Source organism: Zalophus californianus, chromosome 7, assembly GCF_009762305.2.
Source record: "Zalophus californianus isolate mZalCal1 chromosome 7, mZalCal1.pri.v2, whole genome shotgun sequence".
NCBI lineage: Eukaryota > Metazoa > Chordata > Mammalia > Carnivora > Otariidae > Zalophus > Zalophus californianus.
This window is the reverse complement of record NC_045601.1, coordinates 50,231,168-50,253,556: the sequence shown is the minus strand read 5'-3', so window position 1 is coordinate 50,253,556 and position 22,389 is coordinate 50,231,168. Positions and strand designations below refer to the sequence as shown.

The 22,389-nt window shown below is 35.8% G+C and overlaps 1 protein-coding gene across 6 annotated transcripts in view; it reads right to left on the bottom strand.

The window, feature by feature from the left end:
- Positions 1-22,389, bottom strand: part of REV3L (REV3 like, DNA directed polymerase zeta catalytic subunit) — a 177,266-nt gene that overhangs the window by 77,840 nt on the left and 77,037 nt on the right. For all 6 annotated transcript variants that reach the window (XM_027601338.2, XM_027601335.2, XM_027601333.2 and 3 more), the window contains 4 exons: positions 16,681-16,800; positions 13,052-13,289; positions 7,627-7,769; positions 2,160-6,306 (listed from right to left, as the gene is read on the bottom strand). In XM_027601338.2, the coding sequence (XP_027457139.1) occupies positions 2,160-6,306; positions 7,627-7,769; positions 13,052-13,289; positions 16,681-16,800 (4,648 nt within the window). The remainder of the gene's footprint in view (positions 1-2,159; positions 6,307-7,626; positions 7,770-13,051; positions 13,290-16,680; positions 16,801-22,389) is intronic.

The following is a 22,389-nucleotide window of genomic DNA, read 5'->3' as shown; positions in this document are numbered from 1 at the left end:
GTAAGATCACATTTCATAAAACAAAATAAAAACTATACATTAAAAAAACTGAAAAAAAACATTAAAATATTAAGAGTGGTTGTTGATAGGTAGAGAAATGGTATGATATTTATTCTTTTATACCTCCTAAATTTACTATAGTGAATAGTTTTATATTAAAAATTGTTTTTAAACATAATAAATATGTTTAATAATAATAATGACTATCAACCTTTTATTTCAGCTGCAGGAGAAGTCTCAAAGTTGGACAACAACTAACACCAACAGAGTTAATGACTAACACATGGTAAGTTAACTGAGAATTAAAAATTAGATATGTAAGGCTGAGGCAGAAAAAACAGTTCAATTAAAAAATACATCATAATCACTACTGACAGAGCCAAAGCCCCCCAAATAATGGAAACTAATGCCTAAGGAACAGATATTCATACATTCTGGCAGTGAAATAAAGAAAGAGTCCCATTTGTGTTAAAAGACCGCATAAAGGTACTAAGCAAAACAAAACTGTAAAACTGTAAAACTGAGTATTACGAAGGGTGGGGAGGAAATTTTCTGTCTTCCACTTCAAGTCTTTAGAGGAGGGAACTTCAACCCTATATTTCTGATCATTTTTCTCAATCCCTTCTTAAATAGACTCATGCATTATTGCTGATCTGCTGGGTAAAATCCTGGTATTCACTGTGTCTTCTCAACTAGGATCAGGAACACGGTGCTGCTGAAGGTTCGTGTACAACATGGTGTGGCTTCTTGCCTTAGTTAACTCTTCATATCTCTTCTATCATTTAGACTAAGCTAAGTTGGCCACAGCAGTCCTAGCCACCCTCCTCTGCTTCTGACGGGATGGCTGAAATGAACTGCCTCTCCTTGCAACTGGTTGGTAAATGGGATCAAAGACACAGTGGGGGAGGAACAAAAATCATCACTTAAATGGCCTGGTTTAAGTCATGTTCCCCAACTTAGCTCCTATCAGTTATATTCTACCTTGGTGATGCAAGAGGTACAGAATACCTACTTAACTACTGGCTTATTATAAATAAACCAACCAATACTGATGCCTTCGCGTTTTGCTATTGGCTCTGTGCATGTGTGTGTAGTGTGTCTGTGCATCTGTCTACTGCCTCTCTGAGATTTTTTTTTTTTTATGTTACTGGGTTACATATTAACAGTGTTTTATTTTCAAATTATTCCTTATCATGGCACCAAATTTATCATATTGTAGGACTCATTTTGGCACAGCGTCTGGCTACAATATTTTATTTATTTTCTATGGATTTTAGTTTGGTTATTCTTATTTTGAGTGGAGCCTCCTACATGGATTCAAATTCTCTCCATTCACAAATCTTTGTACTAGTCTGACCCCACATTACCAATTCCTTTGCAACGATTGTATTTCCAACAGCCTGAAGAAATTCAAGTTCATTATTGAGGGAGAAATTTCAGAGAGCTAACTAACATTTTCTCTTATTTACCACATAGAACTATGGGATTACTTCCTTTTTAAGTAGTCTATTTGTATGGTTATTATTTTATTTTTAAATTTTTTATGTTCAATTAGCCTTCTTTAAAAAAAGGAGAGATAAAGGGAAGTGAAGTCCATCTTACATCCCTAATAACTGTACAAACTAACAGTAGTAACAGTATGATTGAAGATGTTAGCAACATGAAAAGAAAGGGATATATTATAATACAAACAACTTAAAATAATCTTCATTTAGAGATATATCATAAAAGTACTTAAAACATATGTATGCTCATGTTCAAACATGTTTAAAAAATAAAGTTCTTTAAAAATTGTAAAAAAGTTTACAATTTTAGAAATAAATACCATTTTTAAAATGATAAATGTACTTTTCAAGTATTATGACATCCTTCTTAATCTGGCATCATGTCATGGTGAGCCTCTGCATCTCTAATCCTTAATGCTGACACAGTGTTGACAGTGACATCTAAGACCAACACTTATCAACTTAAAGTTCTCAAGGTGCAATCATCCAGCTAGTTAGTGAATTTTCTCAAAAGTCCATAATTATGAACCACTTTTACAATGATTTACTTGTAAATACAGTATATTACAGCCAGAAAACTAGCAGTCATGTACTAATGTTACATTCATTATAATTATTCAGAGTGACTCAAGGGGAAAAAATAATTCTGATTACCTGGGCTTTTCCGGTACATCAGAAGGATTACTGCAAAATGGTTCCTGGTAAATAGTTTCTGAAAGGTCATGATCCAATAAAGTTGCCATAATTTCTTCCCTACTTGGTGGGGACATAAGTGGTTTCAGAATGTGAGCAGTTCGAGGGGTGAAACTGCCATTTTTAGATTGTGAGGGAGAGCTGGTAGACCTTGGTGAACTATCAGGAGTTGGTGTCAATATATCATTGTTTCTTGAAACATACAATTCTAAATCTTCAGAGGCTGCATCCAGAAGTTCACCATCAGGGGAGGATAGTATTGTAGTAAAAGAGGTATTGACTGAGTCAAGAGACTGTTGCATCTCTTTTCTGGTATGACCTTGAATCCAGTCTGAAGTGCCTGGCTGTGAGAGGCTAAGAAACACTTCTTTGCTTACTGAACTCCTATTCAATCTGGATTTTTCATTTAGACAGTCCTCTGGCTGCTGGACACAGAAAGAATCCATTATTGAATTGGAGCGAGTTGTTAGAGGATGAAAGCTACTTTTCCACTGGTTGTGGCGATGATTCTCATTGCTATCTATGGATGACTTCTCAAATAGTTCAGGACTTAGAGTTTTAGATCTAATCCACGAGGCTGAGTCTGAGGCATGATGTTTGTCTTCATCACACTTCTGGTTATCATGACTTAAAAACTCATTTTTTTCTATAGTTTGTCCCGGGAAAAGATCCTGAACTGCATCACTTAGGAATTTCTGAGGCAAATTCTGATCAGCTGGGACAAACTGACTTCCAGAATAAAAGCTACAAAATCCAGTTTGACCTATTGTATTAATATCAAAATTATAATTATGTTCAGGAGACAAGCTATCTTCAAGTGAATAACAACTCTCAAAACCTGGATCTGAAAAAAAGACGGGACTGTCATCTGATAGAGAGTTATCCAACTGACCAGAGTTTTGTAAATTTAGAGAGTCTACTTTAAGAAGTTTGGGAATTTTTTCTTTAGGTTTTGTACTTCTGGGAGTTCGAGGTTTTCTTGTTACCGATCGTGTTCGCTTAATTGTTTTTTGTTCAAGGGAACCAGAAATACTTTTGTTTGGTTGATGTTTATTAGATAATGGGTCTTGCATAATACTTGCATTTTGTGCTTTCTGCTGTCTTTTCTGTAACAATTCTTTTAGAACTGCCAGTCCAGACTGGCCTTCACCAAATGTTGAAGGTGTTGACACATTTCGACTTTTACACTGAGAAAGTGCTTTGGTTTGTGAAATTGCTTCTGACAACGACCTCTGTTTTACCCTTTCAGGTTTAAAATTTGACATATCTAAAATAAAGCCCCTTTGTTTTTGCTCCCATGCTATTTGTTTGATTGGACTTCTCAAGGAAGTTACAAAGCAATTATTAGGCATTTGGCTTTCCTCTGAAGCTGCATTTCCTGGAGAACAAATTTCGCTGTGCTTTGACTGTTCTGCCATGCACACAATCTGCTGCTGACTGTCTTTGCAATGCAAAAAATTAGAGGCATACGCCTGGTCTGGCTTTGATTCTAAGGAATTACGATATTCATTTAACTTTCCGATAGATGACAAATAGTTTTTTTGTGTATTTGCATTCTCTTCTGTCTTTGGAGACATTATACCCGAAGATATCTGTGTATTCTGTGCTACTTGAGACAAATGGTTGGAAAGATCAAATATATTTTTTTGAATCAAGGTTGATTCCTTTAGAGTAAACATAGCATTTTGGTTATGAGACTTCTGAACATTAATTTTTGAGATTCCAGGTCCCAAAGAACTACAGACAACTGATGAATGCAAATCATCTCGTGAGCTGGGTAATGTTTGCAAATCTACAGGCTTCTTGCTTTCTAAAAAAGAAGGAAAGCAACCAGATAAATTCTGTTGTGCATGAATTCCGGTGGGCAAGGGAACAGAAAGGGGATGATCTATAGCAGAGCCCATTAGTGACACATCTTTCTGTTTAAAAAGTAATTGAGAGCCTCCAGAATTATTTGAGGTCTCAGACACATTCTGATGTTTCAGCACAAACTTAACTTCAGTACCAGACTGAGATTTTATTTTTTCATCTTTAACTGTTATATGCTTTCTTGGCACAACTTTCTCATTTGTTTTTTGTTTCTGTTTTGCTCTCTGTTTCTTTTTTCCATCATCTACTTTATTTGTCTGATTTCGTTTGTTCCTTTTCTTAGTAACTACAGAGGGATTAACAAGCTTAGTTTTTGATTTCTTAACCTGAGCTCTTGCTCGACTATTTTTTTCCATACGGGAATTAACAGTCTTGTTATTACATGCATTAGGACCCTTAAAAAGCATTGCTTCTTTATCTGCAGCAGCCATCATTTCTTCAGCTCTTGGATCTGTGGGAGACCAGCAGCGAGGGGGAGAAGAATTTATGGGACTTGTGCTTCTCTCAGAAAGAAAACCTAGTTTAGACATAACATCACTATAATTCAAGTCACAGTCTTCGGTTTCAGCATTGTAAGATGGCGAGGGAGGAGACAGGATAGCATGTGACCGTTTTCGCCTGAAAGACAGAGTTCTTTTAATATTTTCACTATTTGTCCTTTGTTGCTTACCAGTTTTTTTCTTAGCAGACTTATGTTTTGATTTTCTTCTGTGACTTTTCTTTGGTGTTAGTGGATAAATGGGATATTTGGTTGCAGGGGAGTCAGGTACTTTTGGCCAAAAATCCTTCAAAGGTGCAAGCTTTTTATATAGTTCCATTTTTTCCTCTGTCAATATAACTTGTTTTTCCTTAGAGTCTATTTTTCCTAGCTTCACAAGCATATTTTTTCTCCCTCTAAATCTATTAATAATAATATACTTTATGATGACAGGGGGTAGCTTTTTAGACATTTTTCTTCGTTTTCGAGATTTGAGAGTTCCATCTAAACTTTCACCAATTTCCATGGGATGAGGTAGGCTAATTTTTGAGTTATGTGTTACAAAACTTGACTCACTATCTTCAGTCTCATAATTTACCTTGCGTTTGGCTCTAAGTGTATATTTATTTCCAAACAATCCAAAGGACTGCTCAGTTTCTAAGGTTCCATCTCCAAAGTGACAGTCTATGAAACTGTCTGCGGGTGTTTTATTTTCAAAAGCTCCGCGGGTGACTTTAATTAAATCACTGGCCAACACGTTATCCTTCTCAGGATTACTATTACAAGGATTATTTTGTATACAGTTATCTTTTGTGGATACAGTCTCACTAGTTTTGGTAGAAGTCTCTTGATGACCTATAAGCTTCTTTTTATTCATTTTTAACCGGGACTGTTTACTGCTAGGTTGTAGTTTGTATGTGACAGGAGAGAGTTTCTGTGGTCTACTGAGACAGTTGGAAAGAACAACACTGGGAAAAAACATATAATGTGCTGCTTGCTGGCTGAGGCTTGGCTTTTCTGTTTTATGTTCTTGAAACTCTTCATATCTAATTTTAAGTTTATTTAGCCCACTTTCATCAGCAATGCTATCAAGAGAATGTACCATAGTTCTATTCTCTCCTGTGCATGAGAGCAATTCACAATTTTCAGTTAAGGATGAAGGGAATAAACTATTTAGAGCTGTGCTGTTTCCTTTTTCATTTCCTTCAGAGGATAATTTGTTTTTTGAATGACTTAGGTCAGAAAAGTTGAAAGAATTTTTGCCCAATGTATTTTCACTACTATGACGGTTCATATGTATAAAAGGGGCATCCTTATCAATTTTTCTAATATTTGTATACTTTCTACTTGGTACTTGTCTTGTAACAGATGGAATATCTTCTTCATAATCAAAAATACTACTTTCACAGGAAGATACTGGGAGGATATCTTTCTTACTTTCTTTATGAGAGCTTTCTGAATGGACAGAATTGTTCAAAGATCCAGGGTATTTCATAGAGTAAGTGCTTTCATTTGTAAAAGAAGAATGATCCAGACATTTTTCTATGTTGTTTGGCTGTGGAAGTTCCTCAATTAAATCTTCCTTCTTCAAAACATGGGAAGAAAGGGCACTTGTGTGTTTACACTGAAAGGTAATCTTAGCAGAAGATGGGGGTTCTAATGTAGCAGCATCTTTGTGAAAGATGGAAGGTTTTACTGATAACTTGCTTGTTGCAATCACAGAAGAGTGGGTCCTAGAATTTTCGTTGTTCAATGGATTGTCTGAAATCAGGAAAAAAAGAATTTATTTCACTTCCATGCTTTTAATTTTTAAAATATTTTTCCATACTAACACCATGAAAGAAACTATATGAAATTAAGTTTCTATGCTTAAAATGGTTATCTCAAAAGGTCATTCCTATTAAGATAATAACTCAATCTAAATAATCAAGAGTCAGTTATACTTGATTATTAGTCATTATTTTATTTTATTTTTATTTTTAAAGATTTTATTTATCCGACAGTGAGAGACACAGCGAGAGAGGGAACACAAGCAAGGGGAGTGGGAGGGGGAGAAGCAGGCTTCCCGCGGAGTGGGGAGCCCAACGTGGGGCTCAATCCCAGGACCCTGGGATCATGACCTGAGCTGAAGGCAGACGCCTAACGACTGAGCCACCCAGGCGCCCCTATTAGTCATTATTTTAAACACATTCCTTTGGTGAGAAATAAATTATATTAGGGGTGCCTGGGTGGCTCAGTTGGTTGAGCATCTAACTCTCGATTTTAGTTCAGGTTATGATCTAAGGGTCCTGGGATCGAGCTCTGCATTGGACTCTGCACAGAGCATGGAACCTGCTTGAGATTCTCTCCCTCTCCCTCTTGCCCTCCCCCGGCTCATGTTCTCGCTCTCTCTCAAAAAAAATTAAAAATAAAAATTAAAAAAAATAGATTAATATTCAGTGCCTTTGTGGTGAACAGGGAAAAACCTGTCACCTTGAAAATTTTTCATAAAACAATATGCTTCTTTGTATTATCACTTCAAATAAGCTGAGCATATTTTTTCTCAAGTGTTTTTGGTTTTTAAAATTTTTTTAAATTTTATTTATTTATTTATTTGACTGAGAGACGCAGTGAGAGAGGGAACACAAGCAGGGGGAGTAGGAGAGGGAGAAACAGGCTACCTGCGGAGCAGGGAGCCCGATGCAGGGCTCGATCCCAGGTCCCTGGGATCATGACCTGAGCCGAAGGCAGATGCCTAACGACTGAGCCACCCAGGCGCCCCTTTTCTCAAGTTTTTATTTAAATTCCAGTTAACATCTGAACATATTTCTTACAGTTTCTTATGCTACTTAAATGTTAACATGATTAAAGTTTATGAAGTTTTAAATCAGTGATTTACAAATGTCATCCTCTTAGAAATGAGAAATAAGCATATATCCACATTCTTTCAAAAGAAAAAAATCTTAGAGAAGGATGAAACATAACAGATAGTGTTGTCAAAGCCTCACACTCAACCAATTTTATATGTGTGATTACAGTTTTAAAATCAAATACATCTTTAGCTGCTAAATCATGAAGTGCTCTCAGTATTAGTTTACTTACCACTATTTTCATCTGCAGTTCCATCTAACTGAGGTATAGAAAGATTGGCTAGAAGCAAACTGTTATTACTCCACTCCATTTCTTCTTCTGAAGATGAATCATCTTCTTCAGTTGAGCTTCTATGGGTATTTCTACACAGTGATCTACAGAATATTAAGATTCACTAGTGAGTATGATCATAGAAAAAAGCATGTCAGATTAGTAAAATTTGCTTAATCTGATGCTGTAATAGTAAACTGAAAAGATCTGAAAATTATAACCTTAGAAAAGCAGACTTATTTTGCTTTAGTATCATGTCCTATAAAAAGTTACTGCAGACAAACTTAAAATCCTTTTCGTGTGAGCTAGAAAACACCATCATTCCTGTATCCAAAGCTCCACACTATCCTGGACTACCATATCTAATCATGTTCTTCCTTATATTCTCCCCCTCATCCTATTATTAGATATAGATTACAGCTGGGGTGAGAACCCACTAACTTCTAAAAAGGTGGCATCCCGGCATATTTTAAGAAGTCTCCACAAATATATAATCTCTACACTGTGAACTGGAAAAAACAAACAAAAAGGTAAGCAAAGGGGTACTCAGGTGAGGCCGAAAGAGGAAACAGGGATCAGAGGGGCTAGGAAGTGGTACAGGTGTTGAGCCAATCCCAGGATTGGCTCTAAAGTGGGTTACTAAAGAATTCAGATGGGCTGTGAATTCCAGATAGATAATCTCTTCAGGATTCATCTCTTACCGATTTAAATTTTTTCACTAGGTCCCAGCTCAATACTTTCCTTTCTATCCATACCTAAGTTTTTCTTTCTCTTGTCTCAAAAATTTGATAATGCCCCTTAATTTTACATACAACAGTTTCTACATTAATCCTTTACCAAATCACAATTTGTACTAAAATCATTGTCTTAAGAGCCGAAAGAATTATTAAAGGTCATCTAGTCCAATTTTCTACTCAATGCAAAAACCTTATTTTTAACAGATGACAAAATCTCCATTTTTACATTCTCAGTATAAGGGGCTTGCTGTTTCACAGGTTAATCTTTTCTATTATTAATTGCTAGTGATTTTCTTCCTCTATTACACAGAATTTTCCAAATTCCATTCGTTATTCCTGCTTTTGTCATGTGTTGCTATATGCAGCCTATGCTATTTTCCACATAACTCTAAAATATTTGAAGGCATTTATAATTTGTCCCATAATTCCTCTCTAATTAGACCAAACATTATCTATTCTTCCTACTGTTCTTTAAAAGTGACAGTGTTGGGAATGCAAGCTGGTGCAGCAACTCTGGAAAACAGCATGGAGGTTCCTCCAAAAGTTGAAAATAGAGCTACCCTATGACCCAGCAACTGCACTCCTAGGGATTTACCCCAAAGATACAAATGTAGTGATTCCAAGGAGCACCTGCGCCCCAATGTTTATAGCAGCCATGTCCACAATAGCCAAACTATGGAAAGAGCCCAGATGTCCACTGATAGATGAACGGATAAAGAAGATGTAGTATATATACACAATGCAATACTACTCAGCCATCAAAAAAGAAAAGAAAAGAAAAGAAAAGAAATATTGCCATTTGCAATGAAGTGGATGGAACTAGAGGGTATTGTGCTAAGCAAAATAAGTCAATCATAGAAAGGCAATTACCATATGATCTCACTCTAGGTGGAATTTAAGAAACAAAACAGAGGATCATAGGGGAAGGGAGGGAAAAATAAAACAAGATGAAATCAGAGAAGGAGACAAACCATAAGAGACTCTTAATCATAGGAAACTAAGGGTTGCTGGAGGGGAAGGGGGTGGGGAGATGGAGAAAATGAGGAATGGACATTAAGGAGGGTACGTGATGTAATGAGCACTGGGTATTATGTAAGACTGATAAATCACTGACCTCTACCTCTGAAACCAATAATATATGTTAATTAAATTTAAATTAAAAAAATAAATAAAAGTGACAGTGTTCACAGATCCTTCCTTTTCTTCCTCTTCTTTCCTTTTCCTTTCCTTTCTCAGGATTCTTAAAATATGGTACTCAGGGCAGAATATAACATCCACATACAATTGAAGAACCCCTTTTCTAGACACTATACTTCTATTTTTCAATCTCTTTCTAGTGTGCATTTATGAAATGTTTAGGTTTGTTTTCCCAAGGTTGACTTGGGCATGGTTTTCACAGAATTGGTCCAGTCAATGAAATATAAGCATTCATTAATTGTGGGACAAACCATGCCTATGATTTTAAACAGGCTGACACTACTGATAATAAGTAGATAGTGACTTTATAAGAATTTTATATATTTGAGTGTGCATGTACTTAAAGGTATAAGGTATAAAGGTATAAAAGTATAAAAGTATAAATAGCTAATAAGATATCATCTAAGAAACTGTAGAAAAAATGCTAATGATACTGAAGGTAAAATCAAAGAAATACCAAAATAAAACAATCAAGAGAGAAAAACAAATGGAAATAAGAAAAAGTGAAATGCCACAAGATCAAATAGAAATATCAAATAGTCAACACGTTGCTAAAATATGAAAGAAGCAATCCAATTTATTACAGCAAGACAAATACATCAAGTAAATACTGTAATTATTTTATTAATAAAATCCAAAAATCTGTTAGAACAATAAATGTTACCCTAGGTACAGCTGGTAGCTAATAATTAAAATCACTACTTTGGCAACACTACAGACTTACTGTACTTTTTTAAAAAAAATATTTTATTTATTTATTTGCTAGAGAGAGAGAGCATAGGCGAGAGAGTGAGTGAGAGCACAAGCAGGGGGAGCAGCAGGCAGAGGGAGAAGCAGGCTCCCCGCTGAGCAGGGAGCCCAATGTGGGACTAGATGCCAGGACCCTGGGATCATGACCTGAGCCAAAGGCGGATGCTTAACCGACTGAGCCACCCAGGCATCCCTATTGTGCTCTTAATAAAGTAAAATCATGGCTTTCCCACAGAATTTGTTAAGCCCAGAGTGAGCTGAAGGTCTATCTAGTGTGTATTTATAAAGCTGACTGACTGAACCTAAACATATGACTATATATTTCATCTAGATACAGCCCTTGCATGAGTCTATATACTTTATTAGGCATCACCTATTTAGTTTCGAGGCATTTTTGGATCTATATCGTCACCCAAAGAATTACCAATCTCTAATATTTGTGACGATCTCAATCCAATCTAGCATACTTAGCATTTAAGCATTTATGTTGTTTTTTAAATGAAAAGTCATGTAAGTTCTTGTGAACCCACCTAATTGGTCACTACTGCCATGTATTCTCCTTATCTACAAGGATGTTATGTAAGACTTTACCAAATGTGTGGCTGAAATTAAGACTCAATATGATTATAACATTCACCTAAATAACCATATTTAAAAAGGATATAAAAACTGTAGAGCATGACTTGAACACATGAAGGTTCCTGATACTCTGTTTCCCTTTCAAGTGCCCCTGTTTACTTAATAATCATAATTATTACCCCTTTTATAAAGGAGAACTAGAGGCAAGGAGGAGACCAGTTAAAAAGTGAATCATAGTGTTCCAGATAAATGATAATGAAGGCCCAAACTAGGACATTACCTTGGGAGGGAGGGGGGTGGAAGGATAGAACAGCAAAGGAGGGCAAGTCAAATACAACACTGAAGTTGCAAACTTCCAGATGTTGGGGAGAATTTATTATTACAGAAATCAGAACAGAGAAACAAGAACAAAGCCATTTTATAGGTTGATGTGGTTGAGGCATTTCCCAGTAGGATATTTCATGGAAAGATTTATAAAGTTTATATTAAAAAATCGAAAAAAAGATTTATAGATGAGCTATAAAAAATTGTCTTTCACCTCACTTTTTTTTTTTTTAACAGATAGGAAATACTGACAAAAGACATTTTATGACATTGTTGAGGGTCAAATCTATCAGGAAATCAAATACCGATTCTGTCTGGACCAGGTAGCATTAGTTCTTCAAAGGTCAAGGGCTGAGTCTTTGAATGATTTATCACCGTCACAGCAAAGGGAACTGAGTAAATGAAGCTAGGAAAAGTATGAAATATTATTTTGTAGGTCTGGATTCTCCACCCATAGGATGAAAATGGAATTCTATGAGGGAGCATACTGTGAAAATATAGAAGAAAGGGTTCTGATGTATACTCATAACAAGAGAAAATTTCAAACAAACAGTTCAGAAGTTTTAGTATTGTCTACATAAGTTTAAAGAAGAGGCATACTCAGTGTTTCAGGCTCAGAGGACTCATCTTTTTCTACACACAGAACATATAACTCAAACCAATTAGTCTCACAAGAGACTGATTTGGAAAACCACAGTGCCATCTTATTCATTTAGCTTGAGAAATGGACCAGAATACCAGTGTCTGTTTCTGAGACTCTTTATTTATTTACTTTTAATATTTAATTCCTTCAGTCTAATCAGACCTAAAGGCTATTTCTTGTCTTCAAGCTGACTCTGTAACTGTTGCTGTAACCCATATAACTCTCAGGGGGCATTCTTTTTCCTAGTTTACAGGTAAGGAGGCACTTCTTCTTTGCCCCACTTATTAGCCACACATATTAATACTATATTTATAATTTCTAAATTAGGTTTATGGGGGTAGAAGGAACTGGAGGAAGGTGGTCAAAGGGTACAAACTTACAGTTATAAGATAAATACTAGGGATGTAATGTACAACATGGCGACTATAGTTACCACTCCTGTAGGATTAAAGAGGAAAGTTGTTAGAGTGAATCCTGAGAGAGTTCTCATTACAAGAAGAAACCTTTTTTTCCTTTTTTGCCCTCCATTTCTTTTTATTTTATCTATATGCGATGATGAATGTTAACTAAACTTATTTGTGGTAATCATTTCATAATATATGTAAGGTCAAACCTTTATGCTGTACAACTGAAACTCCCATAGTGATATAGGTCAATTATATCTAAATAAAACTTGAAAAAAAAAAAACCCTTAGGTTTAATCTTTCAATAAAACTGGAAAACAACACCTAGGTTTAGTCTTTTTGAATGTAGCAAAATCTTATTTTGCTTAGAATATGAAGTTATGCCACATGAAAAATAAAGCACTACTTTAAAGGGATTTAAAAGAAGACTATTTATTTAAGATTTTATTTATTTATTCGACAAAAAGATAGACAGCATAAGTAGGCAGAGTGGCAGGCAGAGGGAGAGGGAGAAGCAGGCTCTCCACTAAGCAGGGAGCCAGACATGGGGCTCGATCCCAGGACCCCAGGATCATGACCTGAGCCAAAGGCAGCCGCTTACCAACTGAGCCACCCAGGCGCCCCAAAAGACGACTATTTAGTTTATAAGGTATTTATATTATGAATAATAGTAAAAAATCATTTCTAATTAAAGAATAGTGATAAATGACAACAGGAAATTATTAAAGTAACTGAAATAACTAAAAAGTTACCTCTTTTTGGCAAAAGGTTCTTCAATATTGCTGTCCCATCTCTGAGACATCACCAAACTAAGCTCCATTTCTTCTTTTTCAATCTGTGGTTCATTTTCTTCATCGTCACTATTTTGGGGATTTTTAGTGTTTCCAAAGAAATGACATGGTGATGGCATCCTATTTCTTCCCCCCTGATATCCATCATTTTCCAAACCAGCAAGAAGATGTACCAGAGCCTCGTCAGGACTACTGTCCACTATAAAACAAGTGAAGCATCACTAACAAATAACTTTTCTAAATAATTCAACAATTCAGATCAATTACAAAACAACAAAATCACAGATGCTGGCACATACTGAAAAAATACAGCTCATGCAAAGACTTCTGTGTTACTGTAGCTCTTTTATCAAAGTGTGATGATCCTTGGACTCTTTGCATTGTAATGATTTTGTGTCCTCATTAAAAAGAAGATTCCCAGAACCCATCTTTCATCTTTTCAGAATCAGAACTTCTGAGTTAGGGCCCCGGAAGATGCATTTTGACAAGCTGTCCAAGCTCTTACTGCACAATTAAGCTTGAGGAGCACTAAACCAAATAGGGTCACCAGGGTTCAAAACAAAATCAAAATACATAATAAATATATGAATAAATGCTAAGGAAGAAGTGCCTTAAAAACAATACATGTGAGCACATTATTCTCACTTAAGTTTTGACCTGCTCCATTTCACCCCTCCTTAGGCAACCTGGTGGTCCCCCGCTCCCGGAAGGTCACCATATTGATGCCGAACTTAGTGCGGACACCCGATCGGCATAGCGCACTACAGCCCAGAATTCCTGGGCTCAAGCGATCCTCCTGCCTCAGCCTCCCAAGTAGCTGGGACTACAGGTGTGTGCCACCGTGCCCGGCTCTCACTTAAGTTTTATTTAGCTCATAGGATAGTTAAATGAAACCTGTGGTTGAAAAACACAAGAGAGCTTTAAAGTGGTCAATGACATTACTTAAAAAACCTTGAAGACTACAGTGAGATGCCACTTCATATGCACTATGCTTGCCAAATCAAGACAAGTAATAAGTATTGGAAAGGAAGTGGAAGAAATTAGAACCTTCCTATATTGCCGGTCAGACTGTAAAATGGTGCAGCAGCTTTAGAAAAAAGTTTGATGGTTCACTGAAATGTTAAACATAGTTACCATATGACACAGCAATTCCACTCCTGGTATAAAACCAAGATAACTAAAAACATATGTCCACACAAAAACCTATACATGAATAACCACAGCAGTATCATTCATAATTGCCAAAAATGTGGAAACTCACAAAGCCATCATCTGAAGAATGGATAAATGAACTATGGTATATCCATATGAGGGAATATTATTCAGTAGTGAAAAGGAATGAAATACTGATACATGCTACAACTGGAATGAACCTTGGTGAAAACATTATGCTAAGTGAAAGAAGCCACAAACAAAAGGTTTTATGATTCCATTTTTATGAAATGACCCAAATAGGTAAATCCAGTAAAAAAGAGAATAGATTAGTGGTTGCCAAGAGCTGAGAGGAGGGAAGAATGGGGAGTGACTGCTAATGGCTATGAGGTTGCTTTTTAGGGTGATAAAAATGTCCTGGAATTAGATAGTGGAGATGGTTGCATAACTCTGTGAACAAGACAAAAATCACTGAACTGGGGGTGCCTGGGTGGATCAGTTGGTTAAGCATCTGCCTTCGGCTAAGGTCATGATCTCGGGGTCCTAGGATCGAGCCCCATGTCGGGTTCCCTGTTCAGTGGGGAGTCTGCTTCTACTTCTGCCCCTCCTCCCCATTTGTGCTCACTCTCTCTCTCAAATAAATAAAAATCTTTTAAAAAATCACTGAACCATACACAATTAAGAAGGCAAATTTTCTGGTATGTGAAATATCTCAATAAAAGGTATTATTAAAAAAGGGGGGGGCTGTGCCTGGGTGGCTCAGTCGGTTAAACATCCGACTCTTGGTTTTGGCTCAGGTCATGATTTCAGGGTCATGAGATTGAGCTCAGCAGGGAGTCTGCTTGAGATTCTCTCTCTTCCTCTCCTTCTGCCCCCCCATGCATGTGCTCTCGTTCTCTCTCAAATAATAAATCTTAAAAAATAATAAATCTTAAAAAAAAAAGACCACGAAGATGGAGGTTTGTTCTAACACACAACTTTTTTCTCTGTAAAATGAGATAATGCACTCCCTATTTACTAAAACATCAGGTTTCATGTTTTCTTCATTGACATTGAAGAAATTGGTTCAATTATACTACCAAATATAAAGGCAAAAATAAAGATGTTGCTTACAAGAGCCATTTTGGCAAAAATCTCTCTTTTTTAAAGATTTTATTTATTTGACAGAGAGAGTGAGTGAGTACAAGAAGGGGGAGCGGCAGGCAGAGGGTGAGGGAGAAGCAGGCTCCCTGCTCAGTAGGGGTGTGGGGCTCGATCCCAGGACCTTGAGATCATGCCCTGAGCTGAAGGCAGATGCTTAACTGCCTGAGCCACCCAGGCGCCCCCAAAAATCTTTTCTTAAACCTAGAATTGCAGTTCATTTTTCCTGTCTCATTCTTAAAAAAAAAAAAAGATTAATATTAGGCAAATGATTTATAGGTATTTGACTTTCAGATCTTGGACTAACATTGAGATTGCATTTTTGCAACCTTAGGCAAGGTGGAATTTATCTACTGATGATATATTCTATTTGCCTCATCTAATGAAATAAGGATATGTCTCTCTCTGTCTCTTTTTCAATTCCTTCATTTTCTCTTTGTTCCTCTCTTTCAGCTGCTTATTTTTTCTCTGGATCATTTCTTTCTGCATATGCCATTCATTTATAAAGGAAAAAAAGTTTTCTACTCCTGTCTCAAATATTCTTGATCTATGACTGTGTACAATAATTTTGGTACTGTTCCTTGTCAATTTGTGTTCCATTCAAATGAAAATGAAGATGACAAAGGACAATGTAGAAAGCTGGGAACACATTTGATACAATAAGAATGAAAAAATAGAAAGTTCACAAAGAAACATAAAATCACTAAACCAAGCTATAAAAAAGGCATAAAACTCAATGACATCTCAATTTTTGCAATGAAATTTTAAATAAATTTCTGAAAAAGATGTCAGTAAATTAGACTATATTAATGAAATGAAATCTAGCAAATGGCTTATCATGCTAATGAAAATGCGTTTAGGGAAATGAAAAAACACGCAGAAATAAAGGTCATAGTCTACTCAAACAAAAATTAATGGCTTAAAAAGAACTGTTCAGAGAAATTTCTGATACTCACCAAGAAAGAATTATGGTATTTTATTAATGTACTCAACTTTGGAAAACTTTAACTCAAAATGAATGCATTTTCCCCCCTAAAGCAATATGGTTTTCCTCCAAAGTGAAGTTAAAAAAAAAAGCAAAGGAATTATTTTCCTTCATAATTGTTTTTTTAGAAAAAGCTGTGTAAAAAACAAAAAACAAAGCTGCTTCATTTAATACAAGGCTTCATTTTATACTTACAGTAAGAATTTATTGAACATGCAACATTAACCTCTTCAAACCAAAGGAAAAATATCCCCTCACATAATACACTTTCACTGATTAACATACTGAAATTTATGGTAGAATTGTTACTTACAGAAAACGGGTGACTCATTCAGTCTTTGGGTCAAAGGCTGAAAAGTCTGACTATTTTCCATGAGGTTCAAAATTGCTTCTTCATTAATAAGAGCTTCCTCCACTTTGTGTGTAGTGTGACCTTAAGATGACAAAGAATACAAAAACATTAAAGCAACAGCTTAAATCTAAAATTTACTGTTTAAAATTTGTGTAAATTAGGAAGCATGACGATGCAAACCTATTTAAAATTTTGAAGTGTTAGTGATATACGTTAAATAAAAACATAATAAAATTTAGTAAAAGCCACTGGAATATCTAACCAGTTACATGTAGTAATTAAAAAAGGGGAGAAAAAAAAAACAAAAACAACCCAGGGGTGCCTGGGTGGTGCAGTCGGTTAAGCCTCTGACTCTTGGTTTTGGCTCAGGTCATAACCTCAGGGTCATAAGACGGAGACCCACATTGGGCTCCATGCTCAAGGAGGAGTCCGCTTAAGATTTTTCTCTCCCTCTCCCTTTGCCCCTCCCCCACTGCTTGTGCTCACGTGTGCACAATACACTTTCTCTCTCAAATAAATCTTTTAAAAAATTTTTAAAAATTAAGAAAACCCTCAGTCTGTGAATCACTCAATATTTACAATCTCTTTAGCCTTGTACAGTTACAGTACTCTGATTAAATTAAAATATACATAGGGAAAAGAGTAATATAATTCTTTATTCTCTATGGTTTAAAAAATTACAAATTATTTACATTTCTCAGCTTTCAACCCATGATCTAAAAATTTGTTCTTTAAACATGTGATTTTAATAAGCCTAATTTGAAACGCTGGATTAAATAATTTTAAGAATAAAGATAAAATGAGTCTCATAATCTAGTGAAAGGGAGAGAGATAGAGACAGTAAAAGGCAAATAGCAGCAGGAAATAGCAGAAAAGGGAAGGCAGTTAGAGCTAACTGGAAAGCAGTTCCCCTCCCCGCACTCATGCACTTTCTCATATAAGTACAATCTTTTTATTTTTAAAGATTTTATTTATTTGACACAAAGAGAGAGAGAGAGAGCACAAGCAAGGGGAGCGGTAGAGGGAGAGGGAGAAGCAGGCTCTGCTGAACAGCCCAATGCGGGGCTCGATCCAAGGACCCTGGGATCATGACCTGAGCCAAAGGCAGCCACTTAACCGACTGAGCCCAGGCACCCCTCTCATATAAGTAAAATCTTAAAAATAAATAAATAAATAAATAGAAATATTGAGGGGCGCCTGGGTGGTTCAGTCAGTTGGACAACCAACTCTTGGTTTCCACTTGGGTGGTGATCTCAGGGTTGTGAGACTGGACCCTGCTTGGACTTCACGCTCAGTGCAGTCTGCTTCAGATTCTTTCCCCCTTCCTCTCCCTCTTGCTACGCCCCTCCCCCTGCTCCTGCACGCGCGCTCTCTCTCAAATAAATAAAATTTTTAAAAAAAGGAAATAGTAATCTTGAGTAGACCTGTAACAATTATGGAAATTAAATTAGTAGTTTAAAATCCCCTCTATTTTCCATGCCCCAACACAAAATTCACCTACAAGAAACTATGCAGTCTGGATGTCTTTATAGATGAGATCTATCAAATCTCCAAGAAATAGATTATACAAATCTAATAAAAATTGTTTTTTTTAAATTGAAATATAATTGACATACAATGTTATATTAGTTTTGGTTGTACAACATAGTGATTTGACAATTCTATACATTATTAAAATTCTTGAAGAGTTCAAAAAGAAAGAAAACTTCACAACTCAATGGGGCAAAGTATGGCTCTTTCTCAATTATTAAAAACAAAAAGAATAAATTCCAAACACAGTATTAGTAAAGTAGATATAGCAATGCTTTAAAAAAAATACCACATTGTGACAAAGAAGGGTTTCTTTCAGGAGTACACAGATAGTTTAACATTTGAAAATAAAAACCATTTTAATGTAACTATATTATCAGAGTAAAAGAAAAAAAATACAATCATTTCAATAAATTCAGAAAAGAACATTTGGTAAAATTTAACTTATTATCCATTCATGATTTAAAAAAACTAAACTTCATAGCAAGCAAGCAATAGGAGAGATCTTAATCTAATTAAAGTTATCTGTCAACAACCTGTAGTACATTTCATATGTAATGATAAAATATAGAAGCAATCCTTTCAAAGCCAGGAAAAAGACCATTATTTCTACTTAACATTATCTGAGTCCTTAAGCAGTGCCTTAAAAAAGATGGGTAAAGAAATAAAGTTGTTATTTACAGATGAGGACTTCATACACAAAAAAATCCAACAGAAAAAAACTACTAGTGCTAATAAAAGTTGCTGTATATAAGATTGATATACAAAGGTCAGTGAAGTTCCTGTATACTAGCAACTAGAAGATATAATTTTTCAAAGATAAACTTACAATTGCAACAATTATAAGGCACCTGTAGTACATCTAAGATATCAAATTTTACAAAGAAAATGGCAAAACTCTATTGAAAGATATGAAAGAAGACCAAGTAAAATGAGAAATACATCCTGTTCATAGATGAGATGATCTAGCTTTATTAAAGATTAAAAATGTTCCTAAATCAGTCTATAAATTCAATAAACTGCCAGCAAAATCTGAACAGGATACTTTCCAGAAATGAACCAACTGATCCTAAAATTAATATGGAGAGTTTCTTTAAAAGATCAAGAGTAGACAATTTTGTAGTTGAACAAGGTAAGATCTGCCCCTGATATATATATCAATACTTATAAATCAATAGTAATTACAACAGTATATTAACATAGGGGAACATAACTGAGGTGGAATGATTCAGTGGAAAAAAAATTTTGCAGTAAATATGCTGGAACTAGCTATTTACCTTTAGAAAAATATGGGGTGCTTGGGTGGCTTAGTTGGTTAAGTGTCTGGCTCTTGATTTCAGCTCAAGTCATGATATTGAGCCCCAATTCTCTTTCTCCCTCTACCTCTCCCCCTCCCTCTCTTATAAAAAGAGACATAATTAGATCCTTACTATATATACAAGTAAAATTTCGGATAAGTACTTATAAGACCTAAATGTGAAAAACCAAACTGTAAGCACACATAAACTGTAGGGATGAAAACTTGCATTACATCATGATAGGGAAGGACCCAAAAGAAAATGAGCCAAGAGCATGAATAAGCAATTCTCAGATAAAGACACACAAATGCTCAAACTTATTAGTAATCAGGAAATGCAAATTAAACTAAGGAGATACCATTTCACAGAATCAGAATGGCAAAAAATTTTTACATCTGATACTATCAAATGTCATTGAGGATGGAGGGAAATATAAGCTCTAGTACACTGTGGGATTATACACTTAAGTACGATCATTTTATATTATTACTATTAAAATGTGATATTTTTATTATTAACATACTTCAAAATCTGAAAAATGAGCTCTAAAAATAATAGGGCTTTTGGGGGGGAAAAGGTTAAGGCAAAATTTATGCAGCTTTGTAACCAGAACACTAATAAAATCAATAATTGGTACCTGAGGAGATAACTCAGGCAGGCAGGCAGCCAGTGTGGCTGGAGGCTGTCACAGTGGATATTAAAATGCACAGGAAATAATGGTATGGAAATGCTGGATACATTTTGATTAGAACGCAGCTGGCAGATGCTAAGACAAAGCAAATGCAAGTAGAACTCTGAGCCAGTAGGTTGCCAATGAGGTGAGCCCAGGAGACCTCAGGTGCAACCTGCCATGAGTCAGAGATGTCAAAATGCTGGGATGCAAATCTTCGGGAGGAAGCCCTGGGTGTAACGATGCTCATTTGGAATTGTAGTTAAATATAAGTCAAAAGAGCCTCTGCCGCTAATGCAGCAAGTGTAAAGGAGGCTTTTCCATTCCTGCTGAAAGCTGTAATCCAACTCCTGCTATTCTGGCTCCCCTTGCCTAGAAAAACTGCATATGAAACAATGTGACTTTGGAGTAAAATTTTTTTTTTTAAGATTTATTTATTTGACAGAGAGACAGACAGCGAGAGTGGGAACACAAGCAGGAGGAGCGGCAGGGGGAGAAGCAGGCTCCCCGCGGAGCAGGGAGCCGGATGCGGGGCTCGATCCCAGGACCCTGGGACCATGACTCGAGCCGAAGGCAGACGCTTAACGACTGAGCCACCCAGGCGCCCCTGGAGTAAAACTTTCATTATTCTTTTATTTACTAATCATGTATAATCTACCTTACAGAAACCCTGTTAGAACAGATGCTACCTAGGTAGAGTACTTATACCCTAAGACCTGGCAAATTACACTTCTATATGTTTTCTATGGAGAAACTCTTGCCACAAGATGACAAAAATAACACTTATATTAATAACAGTGCAAAAATGAAAACCATCTAATAGTTGTAGAGAAGCAGATAAACGTGTTTAGTCTTTCAAAGGAACACTATTCAGCAGCTAAAATGAATGAACTAGAGACATGTATGAACAAGGATAGATTTCAAAATTATAATGTTGACATAAAAGATACTCAACATCATTAGTAATGAGGGAAAGGATAATTAAAACTATAATGAAATGCCATTTCACACACACTAGGATGGCTATATAAAAAAGACAAGTGTTCATGAGGATGCAGGGTCACTGGAACCTTCACATAATGCTGGTGGAAATGTAAAACAGTATAGTCACTTTGGAAAACAGTATTTTAGTTTATTAAAAAGTTAAATGCAAGTTTACCAAATGACCCAGCAATTCCATTCTTGATGTCTCTCAAGAAAAATGCAAATATACATCTACACAAAGACTTACATGTAAGTGTTCATAGCAGCATTATTTTTAAGAGCCAAAGAAGTGAAAACAACTCAAATATCCATCAACTGATGAATGAATTAACAAAATATGGTAATATCCATAAAATGCAATACTATCTGGTAATAAAATTTAAAAAATTGAAATACTGGTAGATACTACAATATGGATGAACTGGAAATATTATGCTAAATGAAAGAAGACATAAAAAAATCACATATTGTGTAATTTCATTTATATGCTATATCTAGAAAAGGCAAATCTTGAAAGTGGATTGATTAGTGATTACTTAGGGCTGGAGGTGGGAACAGATGTGACTGCAAATGGACACAAGGAATCTTCTGAGGTGAAAGAAATGTTCTAAAATTGAATTATGGGGATGTTTGCATAACTCTATAAATTTACTAAATCATTGAATTGTACACTTAAAGATTTTTTTATTTGTGAGAGAGAGAGAGAGAGCACAAGCAGTGGGAGCAGCAGGCAGAGCAGGCAGAGGGAGAAGCAGGCTCCCCACTGAGCAAGTAACCTGGTTCAGAACTCAATCCCAGGACCCTGGGATCACGACCTGAGCAGAAGGCAGACACTTAACCTACTGAGCCACCCACGAATCCCTGAATTGTACAGTTAAAATGAGTGTGCTTTATGTTATACAAATTATACCTTAATTAATTAATTAAAAAGTAGGCTCCACACCCAGCATGGAGCCCAACGTGGAGCTTGAACTCACAACCCAAAGATCAAGACCTAAGCTGAGATCAAGAGTCAGATGCTTAACTGACTGAGCCACCCAGGTGCCTCCTCAATTACATTATGTCAAGTAAGACACCATTTGTGTAAAATTTAAATACTAAATTTAAAACCTAAAAATTTAAAACCTAAAATAGCAGTATATATTATAGACATACATAAGAAAATATAAAATCATATGGTAACAATTT